Below are 23,072 nucleotides of genomic sequence, written 5' to 3' on the forward strand. Positions count from 1 at the left end.
CATTCTTAGCAAACAAAATGAGACAGTGTGTACTTGAACAGGAGTTGCTGTCAGGATGCTTAACTACACAACAATGTTCTAGCTAGAGCACCCACAGCTGTTAGCATTTGTACCTTCATATAGCTAATTTGCGTAGGTTACAGCACAAGCAACATAAGGTATCACTGTGGTGTTTGTAACATCTCATTGCTTTCTCATTTCCATTAGTACCATGAAGCTCTGCAACTTTGCCTGAAGCAGAACCTGACCATTACGGAGGAGATGGCTGAGAAGATGACGGTCTGTAAGGACTCCAAGGACCTCACTGAGGAGGCCCAGAGAGAGCTGTTGGAGCAAATCGCTGATTGCTGCATGAGACAAGGCAATTACTACCTGGCGACCAAGAAATACACGCAAGCAGGAAACAAGTTAAAGGTCAGCCTGGCTACATAGCAAAAAAAGCTGAAGAGGCTGAGCCTATTACCTTCCAAGATTTCTCAAAACACAGGTGTTTTGAAAAGTAAATCTTGGAACAGTCTTCATACAGTAGACTATCCAGACGAGGCTTCCTAGCCATTTTAGCATAGCTTATGGTTTTGTATTCATAATGATATTTTTTTCCCCCTCTTCCCCCCATGCTCCCCTTTCCTTTGCTAGGCTATGAGGGCACTGCTGAAATCTGGAGATACCAAGAAAATTGTCTTCTTTGCGGGAGTTTCCAGAGAGAGAGAGATTTATATCATGGCAGCCAACTATCTACAATCACTGGATTGGCGGAAGGACCCCGAGATTATGAAGAACATCATTAGCTTCTATACTAAAGGAAGGGCCCTTGACCTGCTCGCAGGTTTCTATGATGCATGTGCTCAGGTACATCCCCCTCCTGTGGCTGCTAAAGGTGTTTGGTTTAGTTCTGGAGCAAGACATTCATCTCATTTCTCCTCTTGCAGGTAGAAATTGATGAGTATCAGAACTATGAGAAAGCACAAGGAGCACTGACAGAAGCGTATAAGTGCCTTTCAAAAGCAAAGACTAGAAGCCCTCTGGAAGAGGAAAGCAAACTAGCACATTTGCAAAGCAAGATGACCTTGATTAAGCGATTCATCCATGCTCGGAGGTGAGCTGCAGTATTCAGAGCATGTAAACTAATGACAGAAATATCATACAAGAAGAAAAGTTGTACTGGTACCTAGAGTTTAATAAATAATTTGCATATTCGCTTCTAAAAGCTGCTGTTACATTTTTCTAGCAGGAAGCCTATTATGTGTTTTTTTAAAAGTGCTGTTGACATTAAAGGTGAAAAGGTAACCTGAATTATAAGCAAGTGTAGGGACTGAGAAGAGCATAGCTCTGTCAGAAAGGCAATTACAAAATGTAACACAGTAAAAAAAAAAAAGTCTTCCCTGTTCTTCACACGACAAACTGAATGGTCTCCCCCAGACTGTTAAGTTTCCTTTTGCTCTTTACTAGAGTTTACCCTGAAGATCCCAAGGAGGCAGTCAGACAGTGTGAACTTCTCCTAGCTGAACAAGATTTTGACAATGCCATCCGTCACGGCGATATCTTGGGATTTCTGGTTGAACATTATGTACAAGTGCAGGAATTCCATATGGTAAGTTAATTCTCAGTTCTTCCAATCTACAGAGCCTGTATTTTATATATGCCAGTGCAGCTTCGTATAGCATGATTCTCTCATACGGGACAACATTCCACAGTAGAGGCTCCTTTACAGGAGCTAAACTGAACTATATCCATATTAATATATTTTTCATTTCATGGGAAAAAGAAAGCTCACAGGACACAGAACATAAATAGTAGTGGATTCTTCAACATTCCCAGTTATTAGATAAGAACAGAAGGGTCTGTCTGAGTGCATGTCTCGGCAATTACACTGTACTTCATTTGCCACCTGGCCAAAGAAGAAAAGAAAATTGTAAAATTGCAGTCATTTGAGGAACTGATGAATCATTTCTTCAGGGCAGAAGTGCCACACACACACACCAGCATTTGGACTAAACCATAACCTGCCACTATTACAAAACCTAAGGATGCCAGGTGCTAATTTCTCCAGCTGTGCTGATTGACCTTGTTTTCAACATGTTTTTTTGACAGTGCTTCAGCTATCGGAGAATGTAAAACCAGCCTTTAAAGACTACTTTTTTAAACTGAGAAAGACAAAATTGACACAAGTGACTATGAAAGGTCGTCATGTTAGCAAAGGCTACAACTCCTGGCTAAGCGTTAGCACCTTTCAACACTAAGCTCCTGTCAAGAGCTCAGCCACACACTAAGGGTGGATGCTTTTCACCATTTTGCTGGGACTTGTATAGCAGTACCGCCTCCCTCCCGTAACAGTGATCTCTGTGCATTACTTTAGGCTTATCGGTATCTGGAAGAGATGCAGAAAAGAATTCCACCGATGAACCTGAGCTACTACGTGACTCCACAGACCATTGAGGCAGTTCACCGAGGAGCAGGCATTCCCATAAGCCGAACCCTGGTTCCAGAACAAATGTGCCACAGCAGTATGGAGAACAAGGAGGTGGAAGAAGAAGTGGCTGATGAAGTGGAGGACCCCTGACAACTTACACTTAAACGCAAAGTTGACTTTAATACTAGGTCATTTATTCTGTCCGTGTTAGGGGTCATACATCAGTCAACACACTGCTGTGACAAGGCTTTTTGGTTATTACCAAGAAATTTATTCTTCCTGCTGGACTGTACAAGCAACAGTATTGAAGTTAATATGTTACCTCAAACACTGCATACAAAGATTCACATGTATACCCTGTAATGAAGCTATTTTTAGTATTTTAATAAATTTGGGGGAGGGGGGGGGACAAGAACTGCAACAAGAACTTCAGGCCTTTTTTCTGAGTACAGAAAAGAGCTGAATAACTGAGGTGGAAACTCTCGAGTTCACAAAATTTTCAAGTACAACTTTGGTCTGCTAAGGCACTGATTTGTCATTCCCTATAAGTCAGAACTCCTGAAAACAATCTCTGTCCTGTTTGGATAGGAGCTTGGGTAAAAGTCAATCTACTCCTTTAATGCAGAATGAAGGGAGGCTTCCCCCAATCCAAAGCTTTTGTATTTAAATACATCATAGGGTCATGTAGGCTAGAGCTACCATTTACAAAAATCTGGACTAAACCTCAGTATCACAGAATGGTTGGGGTTGGAAAGGACCTCTGGAGTCATCTGGTCCAATCCTCCCTGCTCAAGCTGTGTCACTTTGAGCCAGTGAAGCTTCTTTTCCAAACACCACAGTTACATCAAGCTACTCTGTACTAGTCAGATTTTTGGATGTAAATTTCTTCCCTGGCACAAGTAGGACTGTGAGAAGTGAAGTCCAACATAAGCAACCCAGGTTTTGCTCACCTTTAATCCTGTTAACTTGCCCCACGAAGGTGTACTTATTAAAGTCACTCTCATACATTTCATACTGACTAGCCCTTCTGCTTAGAGTGATTCTTCTTTTCCCCACTTTTTGACTTGCTTCAAAACTTGGGGTGAATATGAAGTTTTTAAATTGTATGCTTTCAGGGAAGACAGGTGGGGGATATTTTAAGGTCAAAATCTGGATGTTAGTTATCCTTTAATAGAAACTTAGTTCTGTACTAAGATTATACAAAAAGAATTCTTGCTTTGTTCCTTCTTAACCACAGCACAGCTCTAGCTCGAGCCTTAAAGGTTTGGGGCATTTTCAGAACCTCAGTGTAGCTACTCAGTTCTTAACATCTCATCAGCAGTATCATTCCCTGCACCACGCCACCCCTTCGAACAGCAGGCTGGTAACTATTCTGCCAAACACTGACTGCTAGAAGACACGGGAGCCTTTATTATGGGCATGTCATAGACTTAGCCCTGGGAGATAAGTGGCCCTCTCCAGCCCTCCTGTTTTTCTGACAAGAAGTCTGCTATGAGATCTTCCCCATATTTTTAGCAGAGTGCTCAAACCTGCCAAGGTTATAAATAGCTGGAGGTGGGGGCTGGGGCGTTGTGGGGAGGATGGCAGTGCTAGCCTACCTTCCTGCATCTGTACACTCCGTACCGGATAGCAATAGCTCACTAAATTGGCCTCCGCTACAAAGTCCAGATGTCAAGTCAGGTTTGCTGGCTTACAGCTCGGCACCCTTCCCCCCTTCTTCCTCTTCTCCAGCCAGGTGACTGCTGAAGAGGCCGCAGCAGTGCCTACACACATCCAGCTGGCAAGAGTATAAGGTAAAGGTCATTTCTTTTACCCTTCAGCTAGGAAGGGACAGTTTTGAGTTTCTTTTTCAGGTTCTCCATTAGTAGCAAGTTCTGCAAGGCCAGCCTCCTGCAGTCCCCATCTGGATCTTTCTCCACCACATCTGCAAAAGAAGCAGCCACTGTTAGTTGGAAAATGGGAAAAACTGCTCTTCACCTAACACTTCTCCACTGTTTCACTGACCATCCCACTAAATGCAACAGCAAATGCACCTAACTCTGGGCTGGACATCAGCACTTGCAGGAATTGTGTTAGACCAGAAGGCAAAGATGTGCAAACTTGATCATCTTAAGCAGTATGAGTTTAGCTAAGCCCTGACTGTCACTTGTGATAATGCTCAGTTCATTCTTGTAGCAGAAACAAACAGTCAATTGGGTTGAAACACTATAGAAATTGTCTAACCTTGCATTCCATGGGATAACCTCCATGCCAGAATTTATACTTGTGCCCCTGAGCTATACATAACCTTTCTACAGCTGACCTACTAGCATGAATGCAGTTTGCAATTAGAAATCCACTTACTCAAAAGCCTAAAGTCTCCATTCTGCCAATTCCTGCAATCTAAACAAACGCTCAGCGCTCCCTCCTGAAATCTGTGGTCACACTGCCCTTCAAAAGGGGGAAAGAAAGAGGCAGGCCCCAAGTTTCAACACATCCTCCATTCTGAGATTAGTCTTCTGATAAACCAGTAGTTCTTTCACACTTTATGCAGCATGTGAGGGAGGGCATGAAGCTGCTTCCAGCAGCTGTTATTTCAGGGGCCCTTAATGGGCCTGCAAAGTAAAAATCAGGATGCACGCAGGATGTCTGAGCAGGGGGAGCCTGGAAGAGCAGAGAGTCTGTGTAAGGATATCCTGTACGCACAAGCAGTGTGCTCAGAGCCCAGTACTGTCAGCCCAAACACATGACTCATTCAGATGGAGTAGGGCTATTTATAACCTCCGGGAGAGCTTCACGATGGTGTTTCCATACTCCCTCTACAGAAGGCAAAAAGGGCGAGGCTACAAGACAGATTAGTACAAGCTCAAACGCTAAGAGAGTGGTGTTGGCACTGTTTCTAATTGCCATGAACACGGACCTTGAACTGCTGCCACTGAAAGGGAGGCACAGGGCACCAGAGGATCATTCAGGTCCTCACATAAAACAAACTTACCTATGACATAGCTCTACAGCACTTGCAAGGGGTGGGGAATTCCCTCAAAGTCAGCTGCTGAGGAATCAAAGGAACTGTTTCCTAGAAATGTTTAGGTATTCCCTCCCTCCCCCGGGAAAGATTAGGCTACTCAACAGTCGGTCCAGCATGCCATTAAGGGCAACAACAGACAAGTACAAGGTGGATCCTGGCCTCTCTCCCCAGCTGAAATGTCCCAAAGCATCCACTAAGTAGACAGTATCGTGACAGTGTCTGAAGTAGTTTCTTACACCACAGTGCAAACACTTTCTAACGGGAAACAGTTCTAGTTACAGCCCAAAGGCTGAAGGGCAGGAACAGTCATATTCACATAATGAACTACAGCAGTCTGCATAGGCTGTGATATAATAACAAATGAGCCAATCTGTAGATTTCTACTAAACGTTTCATGGGTAACATTTTCTAGCCCACTGTTCCTCACTGTAATTTAGCCATAGCAAGAGAAATGTAGATGCTTTAAGCTGAAACCCAGAGTCGTGACTTCTCCTGGCCATTAGGCATGGTTACTAGAAGGCTTGCATGCCTGACGGCTACAGCAACAGCTGTAATACATGACACCTCTTGCAAATCTTGTCTGGAAGAGTCATGAAGCAACAGCAAGTCTGCTAGCTCAAAACCATGATTCAATCACAAAAGTAGGTCTCTAGTGACTGACTTCACCTGTTGGAGCAGCAAGGAGGAGCCCAGTGCCTCCCTATAATAGCTGTTTTACCAACAATCTTACAACAAATAGCAAAGGCATAGCCCAAGAAGCTGTTGTGTTTCAGGAAGCAGCTCTAGAAGCCCTTTAAAATTACACTTAAATCATATCTGACCAGATGGGGAGCCAAGTTGTATTCTTTAAGGTTTCTGAATGGCTCCTACAACAATTTCCCCTTCTCCACTATACAGACAACTGTGATCTTATCCTGGTCTCATTCCCACCAGGATCTACCATGCAATTTTCATGCAAAAGCACTACATGTAAAGAGATGGCCATTACACTACCTATGGACATAAAAAGATGCTACTAGCTCTGTCATCCTCTCCCTTCTAAAAATAACTCATTAAAAACAGATTACACAGACCCTCATGCTGAAAATACATTTATAACATTCCTGGAAAGGCTCTCCTTGGCAATAGCAGTGTTAACTGCAGAGACAAGCAGATTCCTCAGAGCACACCATGTCATGGGAAAAGTAAAGTTTTTGGCCCCACAAGGCAGCTCTCTTCCTTTTAGAGGGCACAGAGCTCCACAACCTGCAAGGATCAGAGGCCGGCTGTGTCAGTGTCGCTTCCTGCCTGCTCCCTGTGGGAAGCCAACTAACCAAGAGCGAGAATGGTGAAGGAAACCAACCCAGGGAGTCACACAAGGTCCACTCAAAATACAGTGGAGGCTTCAGAGCTACAAAGCACAGTGTTATTTCCTCTTGTACTTCCAGCACACTGCAATACCTGACCACCAATTTGTACAGTTCCAGCCTACCAGAACACACAAACATAGCTTGTGTTGATGTAAGGTGTGTTGGGTGCATCATGCAAAGTCATTTGTTGTCTTTCATAGGTTGTTCTTTCTATCAGCAATAGGAAGTTAGGAGATGGGGCCATGCTCTTCTTCCTCCTATTTTTAGCACTGATGAAACTCATCTTCTGTGCACATGGTGTAAATGGGCCATACAAGCCTTGTACGTTGCTGCTGGTCAAAGTCACTGCCTGGATGTAATATGCAGTGTGACAATACTTTCTGCAGCTTCATGAGATGGGTGGTTGGACACTTAGAGAAAGGGGGTACATAATACATTTTGAGATTCTTTTTGGTTGGCCTGTAAGGTGAGGATAGTCACGCTTTGAAATGCCATACGCAGCTCTCAGCTTTTCCTTTAGATACCTTGGTAATACATCTGTACAGCACACAGTGTGGTCTGGTATTTGCCCTAAACTTACAAGCAGCGATAAATATGCTTATCATGCAAATCTCTGGTGCACAACACTAGGACATTACTGCTACAATCACAATTAAAGAGATGCTGCACAAAGACTGCATCACTACCCAGAAAAACACTGGTATACACCACATCTTACCTCCCAGCCAGGACTGAGTCTCCAAAAGCTCTTCTGTCATGTCTTGCAGAAGACGTTCCGTAGGGACACTAAGGAGCATGGAAGAGATACAGGACAAAAGACCCTGGCGCACATACCTGTTGGAGAAAGACTGAACTGGTTAGAGCCTGCAGCTTTGTGCTCTACCTTGATTTCCTCACCTCAGGGCTTCTCCAGTTTCAAATGTTTGTGATTATGATGACTTTTGCCATATTCCTACTGATTAGGAGTGTAATCATGCACCAGCTGGCAGAGTGCCCATATACAGAGCCCCTGCCATGCTGTGGTGCAGGGAGCCTAGCATAATTCAGAGTCCCAGACAAGTCTGAGATCAAAAAAGAAATTGGATGTTTACAGCATTTTGGCTACATGTCTTAGTTTCTTTCCAGGGTTGAATGCTTGAATTGAATCTAAAGTTTTCTGAGCTCCCTGAGTAAACATAGATGAAACTATCACATGGATAGTTGATCAAGAAATTTGTCATGCTTTCTACAAGTGACTTTACCTCCACACTAGAAGACACTAGCCAAGTTCATATGTTGGTCTGACATTAAAGCAATGCCTTCATTACATATTCTTGCAATACTCAGTCATAAGAACACAAGGCTGGAGGAGAGCATAGAGTTAATGCATTCAGTCATTGACATTCTCAGTCCGGTGCTAGTCTTAGACAAAGACAAACCATGGCTGGAGACCGGCTCACAGCTGATCTTTAAAAATGAAAGCATACAACTACAACTCACGAGTCAGTGTGGAAACGCAGAGCCCAAACAAACTCCAGCAGTGCCTTTCCCATTGCAGTAACTGCCTGCAAAACAGGATTATGACAGAAACACCGAATACCTTCACGTTCACACTGCCCTACAGAACTGGACCTTGAGATACACCGTTGTGAAGATCAGGGTTACAGTTAACTTTATTTTACAGATGAGGAAACTTAGGCTGTAAAGTGAAATGATGTGCCCAACCTCCCCCAGAAGTTGATAGTTTTTCTACCATAAGCAGCAAAAGATAGTGTAGGGTTGTCTTGAATCCCATGTCTCTTTTCTGACCATTTTTTCCCAGCCCTTTTCGCAACTTCTCAGCACACATGACTCAAACTTGCTGCCAGTCTAAGTGTAGCAGGCCTCAGAGCACACTGCTATTTCAGAAGGCACCTCTGAACTCCCAGGCTGGAAGCCTCTCCTGCTATCTGCAAGCTCATGCAGCCTTCCTTACCACAGTGTTGACAGCCAAGTACATCAGGATTGCTAAAGTGTGGACCAGTCTTCCAAGGACAAAGTGATCTTCCCCCAGGAGATCAAATGTTGTCAAAGGCCTGCAAGTGCAAGATACACAGTCCTGTAGCAGTGAGAAGGCTGATCAGTGCATCTTTGGAACAGTCAGGGTGGTTGTGCAGGCTGAACTGTCCTCCACAAGCCTGAATCCCTATGACAACAGTCGTTATACAGCAATCCCCAGTTTAACATAGGCCACAGCTGTTTGCTCTCATTTTTGCTCCCAAACCAGTAATATCCTCTACTCTTACAGCAGGTATCACTTATTCTACCAACAGGCTTTACTTAGAAAGAACTGAATGCAAAAGCTAGCACCACTGCCATACTAGAAACAAACTATTAAGACTGGTATTACAAGAATCTTGATTATCATGGAATCAATTACTCAGCCTTCCTCAAGTTAGCAAAGACTTAAGTGACTGACAATAAACTGTGTCCTGTGTCCTACAACGTGGTCACAAGGACCAGTCCAGGTGACAGGCCAAAACCTGAGACAGAGTTAACTGGTTAAAGACTGCAGTCTGAGTTCTGTGGTTTTGTGTGAACCTCCCAAGGTGGAGGGTCAGCCAAGATAACTGGTTTGGTACTGCTAAAATCATCTGCCTGTGTGTACCTGCTGAGAGGTATGTATCTTCACTTCTGCAGGGTCTTATGCACTCCTGCCCAACAAGACTTCATAGGATAAGTCCAAGAGACCACATACCCCTCCTCTCTAAGTTTTATGCATGAGCCAGGCATCAGTGTGTTGTCACTGGACTCCTGTACAGCTTCTGGGCTTCAGTCTGCTGCTCCGAGGCAAGCAGAACAAGCAGAAAGGTTCACTCTGCAGCTGCCATGCCTACATCCCAAGGTATTCACACTTACCTGTCAAAGTGCTGAATCAATGGAAAAAAGAAGTGCCCAACAACAGAATTGAACTCATTTGGGCTGGAAGCCAGTTCCGCTTGAGACTGACCCTGTCCAAGAGAAAAATGAAGTCTAGACACAGCATGCAGCATTCGACTCTTCCACTTCACTGGACACTGTCAAGGCTATAGGTTCCTTGCAGCCATCTCATTTTCAGCCACTGCTTGCTTGTACACCTATGGCTACTAGTTTTCAAACTGGAAGGCTCGCTTCCCACTTCAGATCCTCTCACACATCTAAGTATTTTAGTACAATATAGCTCAGTACTGCTGGGCTAGATAGAAGAAACAAGAACATGCAAGGGATAAAGGAGTTTTGGAAAACAAGTTCTCCAGGATGAACCACAAGGGAGTTCTGGGAACCAGGAAACTGTCATCAATTTATCTCCCTGAAAAGTAGGAAGGCTGAGACAGTCCAGTCCAGAGGCAGCTAGTCTGATAGAGGAGGCTCTAGGATCTGTGAGGTGCAGTCACAGCTCCCTGCAGTGGCCAGACAAGCTCAGAACAAGCACAGAACAGCAACAACTATCCCTCAAGGCAAGGCAAGCAGTTCAAGGTTTATTCTCCTTTCCCTGCTTGAAGAGAACTACAAGGGTTGGTACTCTGCACTGAAAGATTCAGCCAGATACTAAGATAAATTTATATTTGAAGTTACACAGTCTTTCCTTTGGATTGGGCCCAATTTCACAGGTATTTTACTCTTTCCAGACAGAACTACAGCAACTCCTAGCATACCTATTTTTGCTGGATTTGACATTAGTTTGTTTCTGCCCTGGCCTCACCGTAGCAAATCTCCGAGTCTTGCTTTTGATCCTCTCATCAACAATTCTTCTCCAGTCCTTAGAGCTGTCACTTCCAGGAAGGAGCTGGATACAAGGGTTTTGGGCACCAGAATGCTTGGTCTTCCTATGGGATTTGGGATAGGACAGTTCCTGAGCTGCCAAAACCAATACCTAGACCAAAAAGAGGGAGGTTCTGTTAAAAAGTGGTAATCCCTGTACTAGAGAACCACAACAGAGTTACCTGCACGCAAACTGATAGGAACAGCAAAGCAGAAAGGCACAACAGGTTTAGAATGAAGAACAGCAAGGTAACTGATCCCCAAACAAACAGTTGGCTCTGAGGTACTGACCAAGCACTTGGTCACTTAGCCCTGAAACAGAACAGTGGCTCCCTTCTTCAGACACAGTAAGTGAAATGACGTAGGAGTCATCACAGGCAGATTGCTGTCTTTCAGAAAGTGAAGATATTACAGACTGATGACGTGTTAGGAAACAGCGGCTTCTCCTAGGCAAATAAGCATCATATGTTTTGCATTCTGTGAGGATCACTGTACACATGGAGCGTAGCAGGGTTACAAACGAGAGGGGAATGCCAGGCACAAATACTAACGTAAGACATTCCCATGTCTGCCTCCTCCTACGAGGAATACAGGGTAACCCCATTACATCTCAGGGAAACAGCACTGGTGCAACAGACACAAGGGAAGTGGGAAGTTAAAAGAAGAGCACTTACATCGAGAATGTCCATGCGCTGACGAAGACTGTAGTTCAGAGAGTAGAACTGGGAGGTCAAGTACTTTGCTACCTGTACAGAAAAATCAAGGCACAATGAACACAAACCCAGGCTGGAAACAGCCTTCTCAGTAACTCTAAAAGCATTCCATTTCAGGAGAAGTCCTGCTTCCTGTTAGTTAACAACAAGCCTCCAAGAGAAGGGAAGAGACATGCTGTGCAAATAGGGAAAATTCAGACACTTTCACTTCTAGATTCTCCCGAAGGAAGTAAGTACCTATGCAGAGGTACCCAAACAACTGCCATGGCAGCTTTGGCACTTTGAAGGAGACCTTACTGTGCCCTTTCAATACTTAAAGGGAGCTTATGAGAAAGACAGAGAGAGACTTTTTACCAGGGCCTGTACCGACAGGACAAGGGGTGAAGATTTTAAACTGACAGAGGATACATCTAGACTGGACATAAGGAAGAAATTCTTTACTATGAGGGTGGTGAGACACTGGAACAGGTTGCCCAGAGAAGTTGCAGATGCCCCATCATAGGAAGTGTTCAAGGTCAAGCTGGATGGGGTTTTGAGCAACCTCATGTAGTGAAAATGTGCCTGCCCATGGCAGGGAGGGCTGGAAGTAGATGATCTCTAAAGGTCACTTCCAACCCAAACCATTCTATGATTAAAATCACCAGTCAAGTGTTCTTCTAGATAAGCCCTCTGTGCCTCAGCTTCCCTCTATGTGAAACCATCTCCCCTTCAGTGCAAGAAGTCCTTATCTAACTTGCCTTGTCAGCTATACTCATACTAACAACCTCCAAACAGCTCCTCCAGTCCATTACAGCTCTTACAGTCTTCTCTTTCCTGTTGTCATCCATTGCAGATTCTTCAGTACATAGCCCATCTCTGCATAAATGCCGTCAGACATGAACTAGCTATTCTACCACACTTCTATCAAGCTAGCAAGAGACTTCAGCTGCTTAAATTTTTGCCTGTGCCTCAAGTGGAAAAAGGAAAGCAGTGAGGGACTCACAGGTATTGGATCTGTGGTTAGAACAGCTACTTGAGCTCTCTGACGGAGTTCCACAAAGCCTTCAATACAGGTCTTCTCCTCCAGATGCAATAATATTTTTGCCAGCTCCACACTAACCTGCTCAAAATACAAAAAGAGGAATCAAATCCCTGCAGGTGTTGGGTTTTTTTCCTCACAGGATTTACATACCATTTCTAACGTTTAAGCAAAGAGCATATACATGTCCATTACTTAGGAGGGGGAGAAAACACATTAAGCTAAATGCCATCAGGACAGATTTCCCAAAACACTGAACAAACCCCTATGCCAATTTCTCTGCCCACATTCACTTTGGCTTTTTGGACAAGTGGTGACCTCATGATTTAGGAGGACTTGTCACTATAACTGACAGGTTAAAGTGTACAGTACCACACCCAAAGCCCGTCCAGCTCAGTAACATGCCTGATGAGCAGCAGCAGGTTGTGCACTATTTACCAGACTACACCCCTTCCCTTTCTCAGCTGGCAAAGGCCTATATCTCTGCCACCTTCAAGTGATCACTAACATGTGGAGGTGAGGACTCATCACACCAGTGACCTCATCCCAAGTTCCTCTCACCTGAGCTTTTCATCTTGACCAGTACAACCCAGCTACTCCCTCCAGAAGACATTATGCTTGTACAAGCAAATAGGGAAAGTCCATTTGATTTTATCTCCCTTTTTGTTGGGGAATAACAATTAAATTCAATTTCAATTCAAAATCAATTAAATCTAAAATTAAAATAAATCGGTCTGTGGAATTCACGGCTGCTCCGTAAACTGTATCTCTAAATTTTTAATTGTCCAGCACAAAGCACAGAGCTTCCTCTGCTTCCTCACATTACTGGCAAAGTCTATTTGGAATGCATTTCATTTTCAGTGCTGGAGCTGGTAAATGCCATACTGTTGCCAGCACCTTTGCCTGCTCCTTTGTGCTCTGTATCCTCACCTCCAAAGCAACTATTTCCTTCTGTTTCCCTTCCCAAGTTGAAAGCTTTAAATCCAGGTACACATTAGCCTAGCCTGATGCTCTGTTGGCATGTTTAGTCTTCTCATGAGGGCAACAGGATAATCCTGTATTACAGCCCACTGGTAACTTAGCTCATATTACTTCACCTCTCTTGTTGCTGCTGGATTCTTTCGAACCAAGCTCTCAAGAGTCTTGACTGTAGCTTCCCATTTGTCCACATCTTCAGATCCTGTCAGGACTGAAGGTAATCAAAAGACAAACAAAAGCTATTAACAGAATGGTTGGGCTTGGGTATATACCCCCAACTTTCTTCTACTAATAGTTTGTCTTGTTATAGGCAGGTATCACTGACCCACCACATGACTGGTATTAGGAACCAAACTGAAATTACTCAGAAATTACAGTTCAACACTTGAGCCCAGATTACTGAAATCCTACAGCTTCTTCAAATTAGCTCAGAAAAACATAAATCTACACAGAGACCATTCTCCCAAAACCAGTAAGAAACAGATAAAGACTCAGCCCAAAATCTCCTACCTTCAATACAGTCTCGGATATACACAGGAGCCTTAATCTTTAGTTCTTTATCCTCTGACATGTCATAAGGGATGAGGTCATCATCACTGTAAAAGAAATAAAGGCAGGAGTTAGTCCATGGGGTATAGATGTTCTTCCTTTCCCCAGCTATCCACACAAAAGGGAAAGAACCAGCACATAACATTGTCATAACGCCATCACTCTTGCATCATCCAGCAGCACTGTTGAAGCCTAGCCTGAAATGGTTCCTTAGGAAGTTCTGTGAATTACTCTGAAGCTCAGTGAAATAGCAGTTCTGTGACCAGATCTGGAACTGGATCTCCTGGTCGGTGCAGGAAGGAGTCAGGTCACCAAGAGACTAGAAGCTGATTTTTGAGATTTCTTTATATATTGGTAAAGTGACAGAATAAGGCAGGCCCACTATTAAAACGGGTAGATATATTCGCAATTCCAGGAAACATCTAAGTCAAATGGAATAAATACAATGGTTGTACATGACATAGGTGTTGCTTAAATTATTGACTAACATACTTGCGTGCAACTTCCCACAAAGTCCTACTCTGCTGCATACCACTCAGCTGAACAAGGTCAGAAAACTCAAGATTTGCCAAGAAATGCAGCTACTGATAGCTCCCTTCTCCCCACATCTGCTCTTAAGAAGCTGCCATTTATTTTCCATTTCCTACCAGTTTCTTGCCCATACCTGTCAAGTTCAGCATCTGACTCCTCATCTGACATCACAAGGGCTGTTGTATGTGATTTCTTGTTACTTTCCAATACCAACGGTGGTGCAGCATCTGCTTTCTCATTCCTGTTGTGAGGAACAAGAATATTAAAACCAATAAAGTTCCTACTCACAGGCAAGAAACTACCCACACCATCAACCCTTGCTGCCTAAACAGAATGGCAGATCATTATTTCTGCTGCAGTCTCCCACCTAGCTTGGCCAACACAACGAACAAAGTCCTGGGAAGAAGAATGGGGTGAGGGGAGAAGAGAAGCAGAATCTCTTAACAGAAGAGCAATGGATTACAAAAATTAAGCTAGCTAATTTGCTGCGTTCCCCCTGCACTAACTTGTACCTACCTGCTGAGGAAAGACCCATCTGTGATAACTGGATCACACTGGCCTGCACCATATTTGAAGCTATGAATTAAACCGAACAAATGGGGAAGAAACATCTTTAACTATTGCTAGTGGGATGAATACAGTAATGGAGAAATTTTTTTTCTGACTCTGTACCTATTTCTGTGGACTTTGGCATGTCCTTTCATCTCTCCATTTCTCAAATGCTGTCTACGCCCCTAAAATGGGAGCAAAAAACCTGTATTTCACAGGAGTGCTGGAGAGTTTCATTTGCTGATAACATGAAGTGCTTCATTCATCTGCTGATAAAATTAAGTGCTTCAAAGAGCCTCAGCAGATGCTACGGAAGTTAGGAGCACCAAAGAACCAGTCTTTAGACTGACAGACAGGCTAGATTTTTGTCATGGATGAATGGGCTAGGGGCATATGGCCCAAATGCCAGATTTCCCAGATGTCAACAGAAAGGCCCACTTGATTCCACCCAGGGGCACACAACACCCCTAGGAACTGCAGCATGGTTTCACCACATGCAGCTATCAAACAAGCAATTTTAATACATACTACCATTTGAATTACAAATTTAACGTAACTACACTGCTCTGTAAGAATAAAGTGCATTATAATGCTTAAGAATATGTAAGACATCCTGAATACTGTATACAGTTCTAGTGTGTAACTCAAAAAAAGGTATGGAGAAGAGTAAAAAGATGGCATGGAGATGAAGAGTAGCAATATCTTACTTATCATCTGGAAGGCTGGGGACAACACAGAATGGTGGAGTCTGCACCAGAAGGGACTTCAATTCTCTTGCTTCTTCATCTTCTTCATACTAGACATTCAGAATAACTGTTACTGAACTCTATTTGATTTGCCCAGCATTCAACATTTGACCCTTTGACTGCATGCAAATGAAGACTGAATAATGAGCAGATGAACCCACACAAATCCCATTTCTTTCAATCACTGTGCTGCCAGCAGTAATGTATTTATGGTGTATAGCAATCTGTGCCATATGTAATCTTTGTCCCTATATTTAACAGCAGTACCTGATCAGACCTTGCCTGAATGTTACTTACAATCTTTAAAACATTTAATAAGTGGCAATGCGACATGATAGATGATACAGGTTTTTAAAGAATTAATGTGATTTAATCATGTAATTCTTATAAAGTCTACTGGAAATAGCAGAGCATATATGCCCATGTCAGTCTTGAGAATCTCAACTCAGAGCAGGTCTTCCCACTGTGTCAGGGACTGAATGTTCACCACTGGTTTAGGTTTGAAGTTCCTTCTCAACTTCCACAGGTCAGATTCCAATTCCCTCATGCTATATGATAATCCTCTAGCAGTCCTTTATTATCAACAGTTTACCCAGAACTTTGCCATTGGATTACACTCTTAAGGTCATTCTCAGCCACCTGGCTATTTTCTATACAATTGTTTTTTGTAAACAGATATCGCCTCTTTTTGAAAGTGTTGCTGCCTCTCCTTATTTCCAGATAATAAGCGTTAGAACTTGCTATAATGCCCTGGATCATCTGATTTAAAGCTTTTATTTCCTCTAAGCCCTGCACACCAAACAAATTTCATTATAACCTTCACCTGAAACTTCAGGACAGGCCCATCAGTATTTATTTTTGAACTAATGCTCTCTGCCACAATCATTCCCAGACGCCGTATTTGTGGCAGGTTGCTGTCCAAGTGGCATTTCACACCCTCCATCATGCTTGTGAGAAGCTCTGGAAAAAAAACCAAACCCAAAATCAACAAAACAGTGCATGGAACAATGACAGAAACAAACATTCATCTTTATGCCGGTTCCTGGAGAGGGCATCTTTAGCCGTTCACCACCCAGTAATGGGTGGAAAGATAGGAAGGGCCCACACAACTGTGACTCCTTTCTGCAATGGCAGCATTGCCCTTCAGCACCAATATGATAAACCCATGCTTTTTCATGCGGTACAAAGTCAACAGAACATTACAATATATTCTAAATTTGGAATATTTTGGTTTTCACTGAAACAAAAAAGGATAGTAAGTCAAGGCAATCTTTAGCTTGTTTTTAGAGTGCTTCAAAGCCGCTTAAGTAAAAAGTCATGTTTTGAGGAAGCTACAAATTCTGACTAGTACAACCATCATGGAGGGAGAAATTACCCTCACCACCTAGATAAGCTGAAACAGGCACGTAACACCAGTATTTCTCAGCCCACAGAGAATGATGGTTGCCAGCTTTACCAGGCAGGCTTACTGCTTTAAGTAGTAAAAAGCTTATCTTTTCAACAACTGTCAGATAAAAAAAACATTATAAAACTACAGTACTGTTAGTAAATAACAGATCACTTATTCACCTAAAGAAGAATTAATTCTAGAATGAAACAGATGAACAGGTCTTGTAAGTCAACCTTCTCCCCGCCAAAAGCCACACACACACAGAAGTAACTCTAGACATTGGACAGAAATTTTTTTTAATTGCAACTGAAAGAAATTTTAGACTAGGACCCCAATGTGCTACACACTATGACTATAGAATAAGAGGTCCTTGCCAGTAACTCACTATCCCTACTCACCTCACACTGAGGGGAGCTGAATGACACAGAGAAATGCACATGGATAGTCAGAGACCAAACAAACAGCTTTTTATGCTGATGTACTTTCCTCTGTCCCCTTTGGAGCCTTACTCATGCTCCAACAGTAAGCCTATGAATTACAAATCACACCATTCCTCTAACGAGTCCCAGAGTTAATCCTTGTTCTCCTGTGACAAAACTTAAGGGTTCCTAAACCACTGTTCAGGTAAGAACCTCAGTTCAAAGATATGCTTCTCCAATTTCATAATTTAAAGCTATACACTTGGAATTATATCATATCAGTACTAAAGAAAAAGAGGATTCCAGCAGGCTATGCCATTTGCCAAGATGAAGATGGGACAATTTTGTTTATCCATAGATCAAAACAAGATGATTTTCCACTTGCAGTCAGACCTTCTGTTAAACAAATCCAACCCCACCACCTCACCTTGTCTGCAGCTCTCAATTTCAGGCTCCTTCAGGTGGGAGAGGCAGATAAGGATGGCCTTGCTAATATACTGCTGCTGCTCAGGTGGAGAGTGTTTCACAGCACTACTGCTTCCCCAGGTCTCCAACAGTTCTTGCAGCACCTAAATCAGAGAACTTGAAAAGGATCTTCTCCACACATAAGTAATCTTTCTGAAGCACATTTTTGAAACCTGTTTTCATACAGCACTTTGTATATTCTGATGGCCCTTTGGTCTTCATGCTTCCCAGTGAACTTTATGCTCCCTACAAACAGGGCCCAAACATACTGTTTGACCAGCTGAGAACTCCACACCACCTTGGTTTAATATACTAAGTATGGGGTTTTTTTATTTAAAATTATAAAGATGTTTATTTCTTATAAATATTATATGCAAAGCAATATGCATTATTGTCAAAAAACAGTATAATATTATATGGTTTTGTATGTTTTCAGTCCAATCTTATATAGCTGCCAGTACTTCCAGATAATTTTACAATGTGTAACCAGTGAAAAAACAAACTAACTGACAAAATGGTAGAGATTTCTGGACATACAAATTTCCTAGAAGTTCCATCACACTGGTGACTTGGAGGGAGAAAATATCTGCATCCTCACTGAGGAAAAGGTAGATGAGAGAGATTCTGATTCATCAACCATTTGGCACACAGACAGTTCTCAAACAACTTCCTCACTTGCTGCCATTTGCCCAGCCACACAAACAGGGGATGACAGAGAAAGCTGGGAAGGATGGAAGACATGGGACATCTGTCGGAATCCAAGCCTCATTAGTTTTGCTACTTGGAAGACAACTTACCAGTTAAATATGAAAAACTAACGCCAGCAGTGCAGAAAGTCTTCTATTTGTATATCACAATTTACTTGTGATATGGTAGGGTTTCCCTCACTCTCATGAACAGTAACGGAAATGTCTTAGAGAAGTACCAAAACTGTGCACCCCACAGACACACACACACACACACTCACACGGTAGAATTTTTTTCCATCAGATACCTCACCAACAATATTACTTAACCTTACTTTGATCAATAAGGCATGCCGAAGGCTATCCAGGGACAGGTAGCCAAGGAGGTTCTGCAGCACCGCAGTCTGCAACAAAAACCATGAGTCTTGCTTTAACTGGGCATAAAGTTGTCATCCAGCAATGACAAGTATGTATTTTTACTATGTTAAACTTTTCATTCTGAGGGACTGGTTGACAACACTCAGAGACAGAAAAGTAAGCAAATTTAAAAAAACCAAAACAAGCACACACAGGCAGTTGCTGATGAAATATATGGAAAAACAGGACAGGAGTACAGCACGGTGTTTTTGCCACCAACCAGATCAGCACAGTCCCAGGCAAACATGGAACACAGGAATTCTAGATAGTATCTCTCACATCACAAGCCACAGAACACTTCCTAACACCTTGTGACAAACTTAGGTGCACAGGAATAAAAAACCAACAGTCCTCATCTCATCTACTACTCATCCGTGAGGGAGAGTCATGGCTTCTTCAGTCTTTTCTTTCAGGTTTTAAATTAACTAGATGTCTCCAGCTCCCCAGAACACTGAAACTGTGTGCAAATAACCATTTGGTTCCAGAAAAAGAGTACAGTAATTCATTAATCGCCATCAACCCTGAGAAAGCACATGAATCCTACAATTTCAAAGCAACCATTTACCACTCCCTCTTCACTACATTCAGCTGACGGAATGTAAGCCAACAGCTGCACAACTCAGGTACATGTGGAGACTGAAGGCTGATTTCAGAATGAAGACTTAAATCTTACTCAAGAAGACCTGGAGCTCAGCTAAAAAATACATTGGCACTTGGGGTAAACAGGCATTACGACACCGCTCTTCAAGGCGGAGTCCTTACCGTATGGCAATACTGCAAGAGCAGCACCTTCTGTGTCACCACAAACTGAGCTTTCTTGTTTTTCACAACCAGGTTCCCCAGCAACCTAGACAAGACATCTGCCCTAGCAAGACAGGTTAAGAGCAAAACATTAGGAATCCATGTAATTACTGTCATGCTGCTACTAATCCTAGGAAATTCTGTGAGCAGCTATTTGCAACAAAGTCTCTAAAACACCTCTAAACTTTAAGAGTGAGTCAGTAATTGCAAAGAATATTTTCACTTCTTTTTTCACTGCATGTCATGACACAGATCTTTAAGGAATGGTGCAGGTTCTCCCTGAGAGGGAACAATCAACTACTTCACTTTACCCCTAGAGCCTCTTAGGAAATGGTACTGCAGAAGAAACCACCTACACAAACACACACACATGTCAGCATCTTTCAGAAACTGATTCTGCAAGTATTTGTGAAAAAATTCCAACCTTTGGTCTGCATCAGGGAGGAAAGCAGAGTTCTTACCCGGGTGCTCTCTGCACAAAACCAAGGACCACTGCTTCCATCCACCGATCAGGCACACATTCAACCAATCGCCAGCATATTCTTTGCCAGATGCAGTCTGACTTAGTGAGATCCGTTAGGCGGGGTACCAAAACACTCAGAATTTCCTCTGAAGTGGAAGAGAAAATAGGTAAATACACCAGATGGACAGAACTGGTGCAATGGTACTCAAGGTCAGCCTCCAAATTTCAAGATCCTTACAAGATGAAGAAATACAATGTACAGTTTGCAGTTCTAAATTGCTCCTGTGGGAAGAACTAACCTAAGATGATTAAGAAACTTCCAAGTATTCCTCATCACACTAAACAGCTAGAAAATCTTTCCTCTTCTTCCCCAGCCCTGTTAACTACTGCATTCAGTGGCTTAAAAGTCCTAAGCAAAGCCAGACTGAAGGCTGCTCATGTGAGAGGGTTATTACATATGGCAGTGATTTATGCTGGCATTTACAAGGTACTTTTAGACCACTGGATGAAAAGCACTAGAAGAGCATTTAATAGTTATACCCCAAATGGCTGGATGAGAAGACTAATGACCTCATCAATTTTTGAGAAAACAGATCACTTTCACATGAGCTGACAGAAAAGCATCAACATCTATCAGATATGTAGTTGAGTAGCCTCAGAAAGCAGACAGCAGCCCATGCAGTCCAACTCACAAAACCCCCAAAGTATTAACTGGTCATCTCCCACTCCCTTTGTTGGTCATCATCATAGTCATCCTTCCATACTAATACCGCAAAACGGACCTTCCCCCCTCCCCAAAATAGTACTGAAAAACACTCACTTTGTCTTCCATGAACGCATACCTTCCCCAGGACATGAGAAACAAAAGAGATTGAGCAATCCAAGCCACCTGGGATAAAACAGACACAAACTTAACAAGACCATCACCAGTATCCTCCAAACAACCTTCAGAAGGAGGTGCATACTCTTCTACAAGTACTGAAGCCTGAAAACATAGATTAACTATTTCTCTTCAAGCATCGTCTCATCTTCCCCCCACCACCTGCCTTCAGGCACAAAACAGCACCCAGTATTATTTACACACAGTGAGAGTCAGAAGACTAAAGTAGCTCAGTCCCACTTTAACAGAATGGTAACAAAGCCAGTGGTTCATTCAGTGCCATTTAAATCTTCCCTACAATTCCTTCAGCACAGACCAAGTGACCACAATTAAGCTTTGGCAACAGATGATGCTATTTAACTGCTTGTAGGATTGCAGCTTTCAGTGAGATTTTAAAAAGCTTTGGCTGCCTTCCTTATTCCTGGTATCTTATGCTTTTAAGCACAATAAACTTCAGCCTGAAGGATAAACATGAGGCTCTGCAATACCCATTATCTGTATTTCAAGCACCAGCCAAGGGGGTCCATGCACAAAACACTTCTGAAGAAGAGCCACCTCTATAGCACAGTCCTCCTGCAATCTTACCTCTTAGAGAATCAGAGATCTTCTGCAGCACCTGGATAACTGCACCACCCAAGAGAGGAAAGTAGTTCTGTGGGAAGAATACTGCTGGGTTTTTCCCCTGGAGTTTATTGCTCACGTGATCGGGCAAACATACAATCTTGTTGAGCAGGGCCTCTTGCAGCTCAGGTGAGCCAGCCTGCGCTTGCTGCTGACAGACCTCCCACATCAGCGCTGAAATCCGTCCCTCCTGTAGGAACTGTTCCAGTACCTCAATGACCTCCCTCGGATGAACACTAGGACTGGAAGAAAGTAACTGGATTAAGTCCCTGCCCCTTTTAACTGATAACAAAAGACGTGCATGCTATTGTTTTGCTATTGTGGTCTCACCACTACAACATTGCGGCTCAATCACACAGAATTTTAATCCAAAACAAGTTAAAATCAAAGCGATTTTAATCCCTTTGTATCTCCACAGTTTCCTTGGCTCCTAGCTTTTCAGGATATTCAACAAGCATAACTGAAGACAGTTTTGTGACCTCTGCAGGAAGCACCGGTGCTGTACGTGGGTTTTGAAACGAAGGGATTCAGGGGGCCCGAGGGCAGTGCAAGGCCTCCCCACGCCCACTCCCATCTCCGTCCACTCGCACGTTTATGCCCCCGTTACACCACAGGTGGGGCACCCTCAGACCTCCCTCCTTTTGCGCTCCGAGACGAACTCGGAGGCGGAGGAGCCCCCTCTCAGCTCTCCAGGCCACCGCGCCGCCTGACGCCCGCCTCCCACCGGGATGCAGGCCCCAGGAGCCCCGGCCGGGCCCGCGGGAGCCGCCCGCCAAGCCTAAGCCGTGACTGACCCCGGGGAGGCGAGGGCTTCCAGCAAGACGCAGAGGGCGAGGCCGGGCGGGCCCTCCAGGAAGCAGCCCTGCCACACGCCCTCGGGCCGCGCCGCGCGGGGCGCCCGGGCCAGGCTCCGCAGGAAGGGGCTGAAGAGCGCCCGCTCCCGCTCCCCAAGGGCAGCCGGGCCCCCCGCCGCCGCCAGAGCGGCCCGCACCGCGCCCAGCGCCGCCGCGGCCCCGTCCCCGCCCCGCTCCAGCGCCGCCGCCGCCTCCCGCAGGGCCCGCTCCAGCGCCGCCGCCATGGCGCCGCCGGGGCAGCGACCCCACTTCCGCCCGCCCTCAGCGGCAGCCAATGGGCGACGCTCGCCGGCGTGACGCTCGGGAAAAAGCACCGCCCGCGCCGGTCTTAAAGGGACAGGCGCCCTTGGCGGGCGGCGCATCCCACGCCAGAGGGGACAGCCGTAAAAACCGGGAGGTTTTGCCGTAAAAATCCCCAGACAAGGCAGCTGCCGACCTCCCCGCCTCTGCGCCGAGCAAGGGGCTGG

At 44.1% G+C, this 23,072-nt stretch overlaps 2 protein-coding genes across 3 annotated transcripts in view; one reads left to right on the forward strand and one right to left on the reverse strand.

Moving 5' to 3' along the window:
- The window catches only part of IFT140 (intraflagellar transport 140), a 90,135-nt gene extending 87,557 nt beyond the window's left edge, over positions 1-2,578 (forward strand). The window contains exons 26-30 of the mRNA XM_075018256.1: positions 208-414; positions 637-849; positions 930-1,096; positions 1,450-1,591; positions 2,357-2,578. Of these exons, the coding sequence (XP_074874357.1) occupies positions 208-414; positions 637-849; positions 930-1,096; positions 1,450-1,591; positions 2,357-2,560 (933 nt within the window). The 3' untranslated portion in view covers positions 2,561-2,578. The remainder of the gene's footprint in view (positions 1-207; positions 415-636; positions 850-929; positions 1,097-1,449; positions 1,592-2,356) is intronic.
- TELO2 (telomere maintenance 2) lies at positions 1,141-23,039 on the reverse strand. 2 transcript variants are annotated; one of them, XM_075018260.1, is made up of 21 exons: positions 22,546-23,039; positions 21,716-21,993; positions 21,071-21,139; positions 20,249-20,396; positions 19,749-19,851; positions 18,905-18,973; positions 17,846-17,987; positions 16,433-16,569; positions 15,571-15,659; positions 14,448-14,555; positions 13,745-13,830; positions 13,354-13,445; positions 12,221-12,337; positions 11,200-11,271; positions 10,467-10,637; positions 9,644-9,735; positions 8,721-8,820; positions 8,246-8,310; positions 7,485-7,600; positions 4,224-4,334; positions 1,141-1,888 (listed from the first exon to the last, which is right to left on the reverse strand). In XM_075018260.1, exons 1-20 carry the CDS (start codon positions 22,965-22,967, stop codon positions 4,231-4,233), a joined length of 2,580 nt encoding a protein of 859 aa, XP_074874361.1. In that variant the 5' UTR covers positions 22,968-23,039; the 3' UTR covers positions 1,141-1,888; positions 4,224-4,230. The 2 variants fall into 2 exon arrangements, with proteins under 2 accessions (XP_074874361.1, XP_074874360.1); XM_075018259.1 differs by lacking the exon at positions 1,141-1,888 and having other exon boundaries at positions 1,895-4,334.
- Between the last annotated feature and the right edge of the window lie 33 nt (positions 23,040-23,072).

The sequence above is a fragment of the Buteo buteo genome, chromosome 29 (genome assembly GCF_964188355.1).
Source record: "Buteo buteo chromosome 29, bButBut1.hap1.1, whole genome shotgun sequence".
Lineage (NCBI taxonomy): Eukaryota > Metazoa > Chordata > Aves > Accipitriformes > Accipitridae > Buteo > Buteo buteo.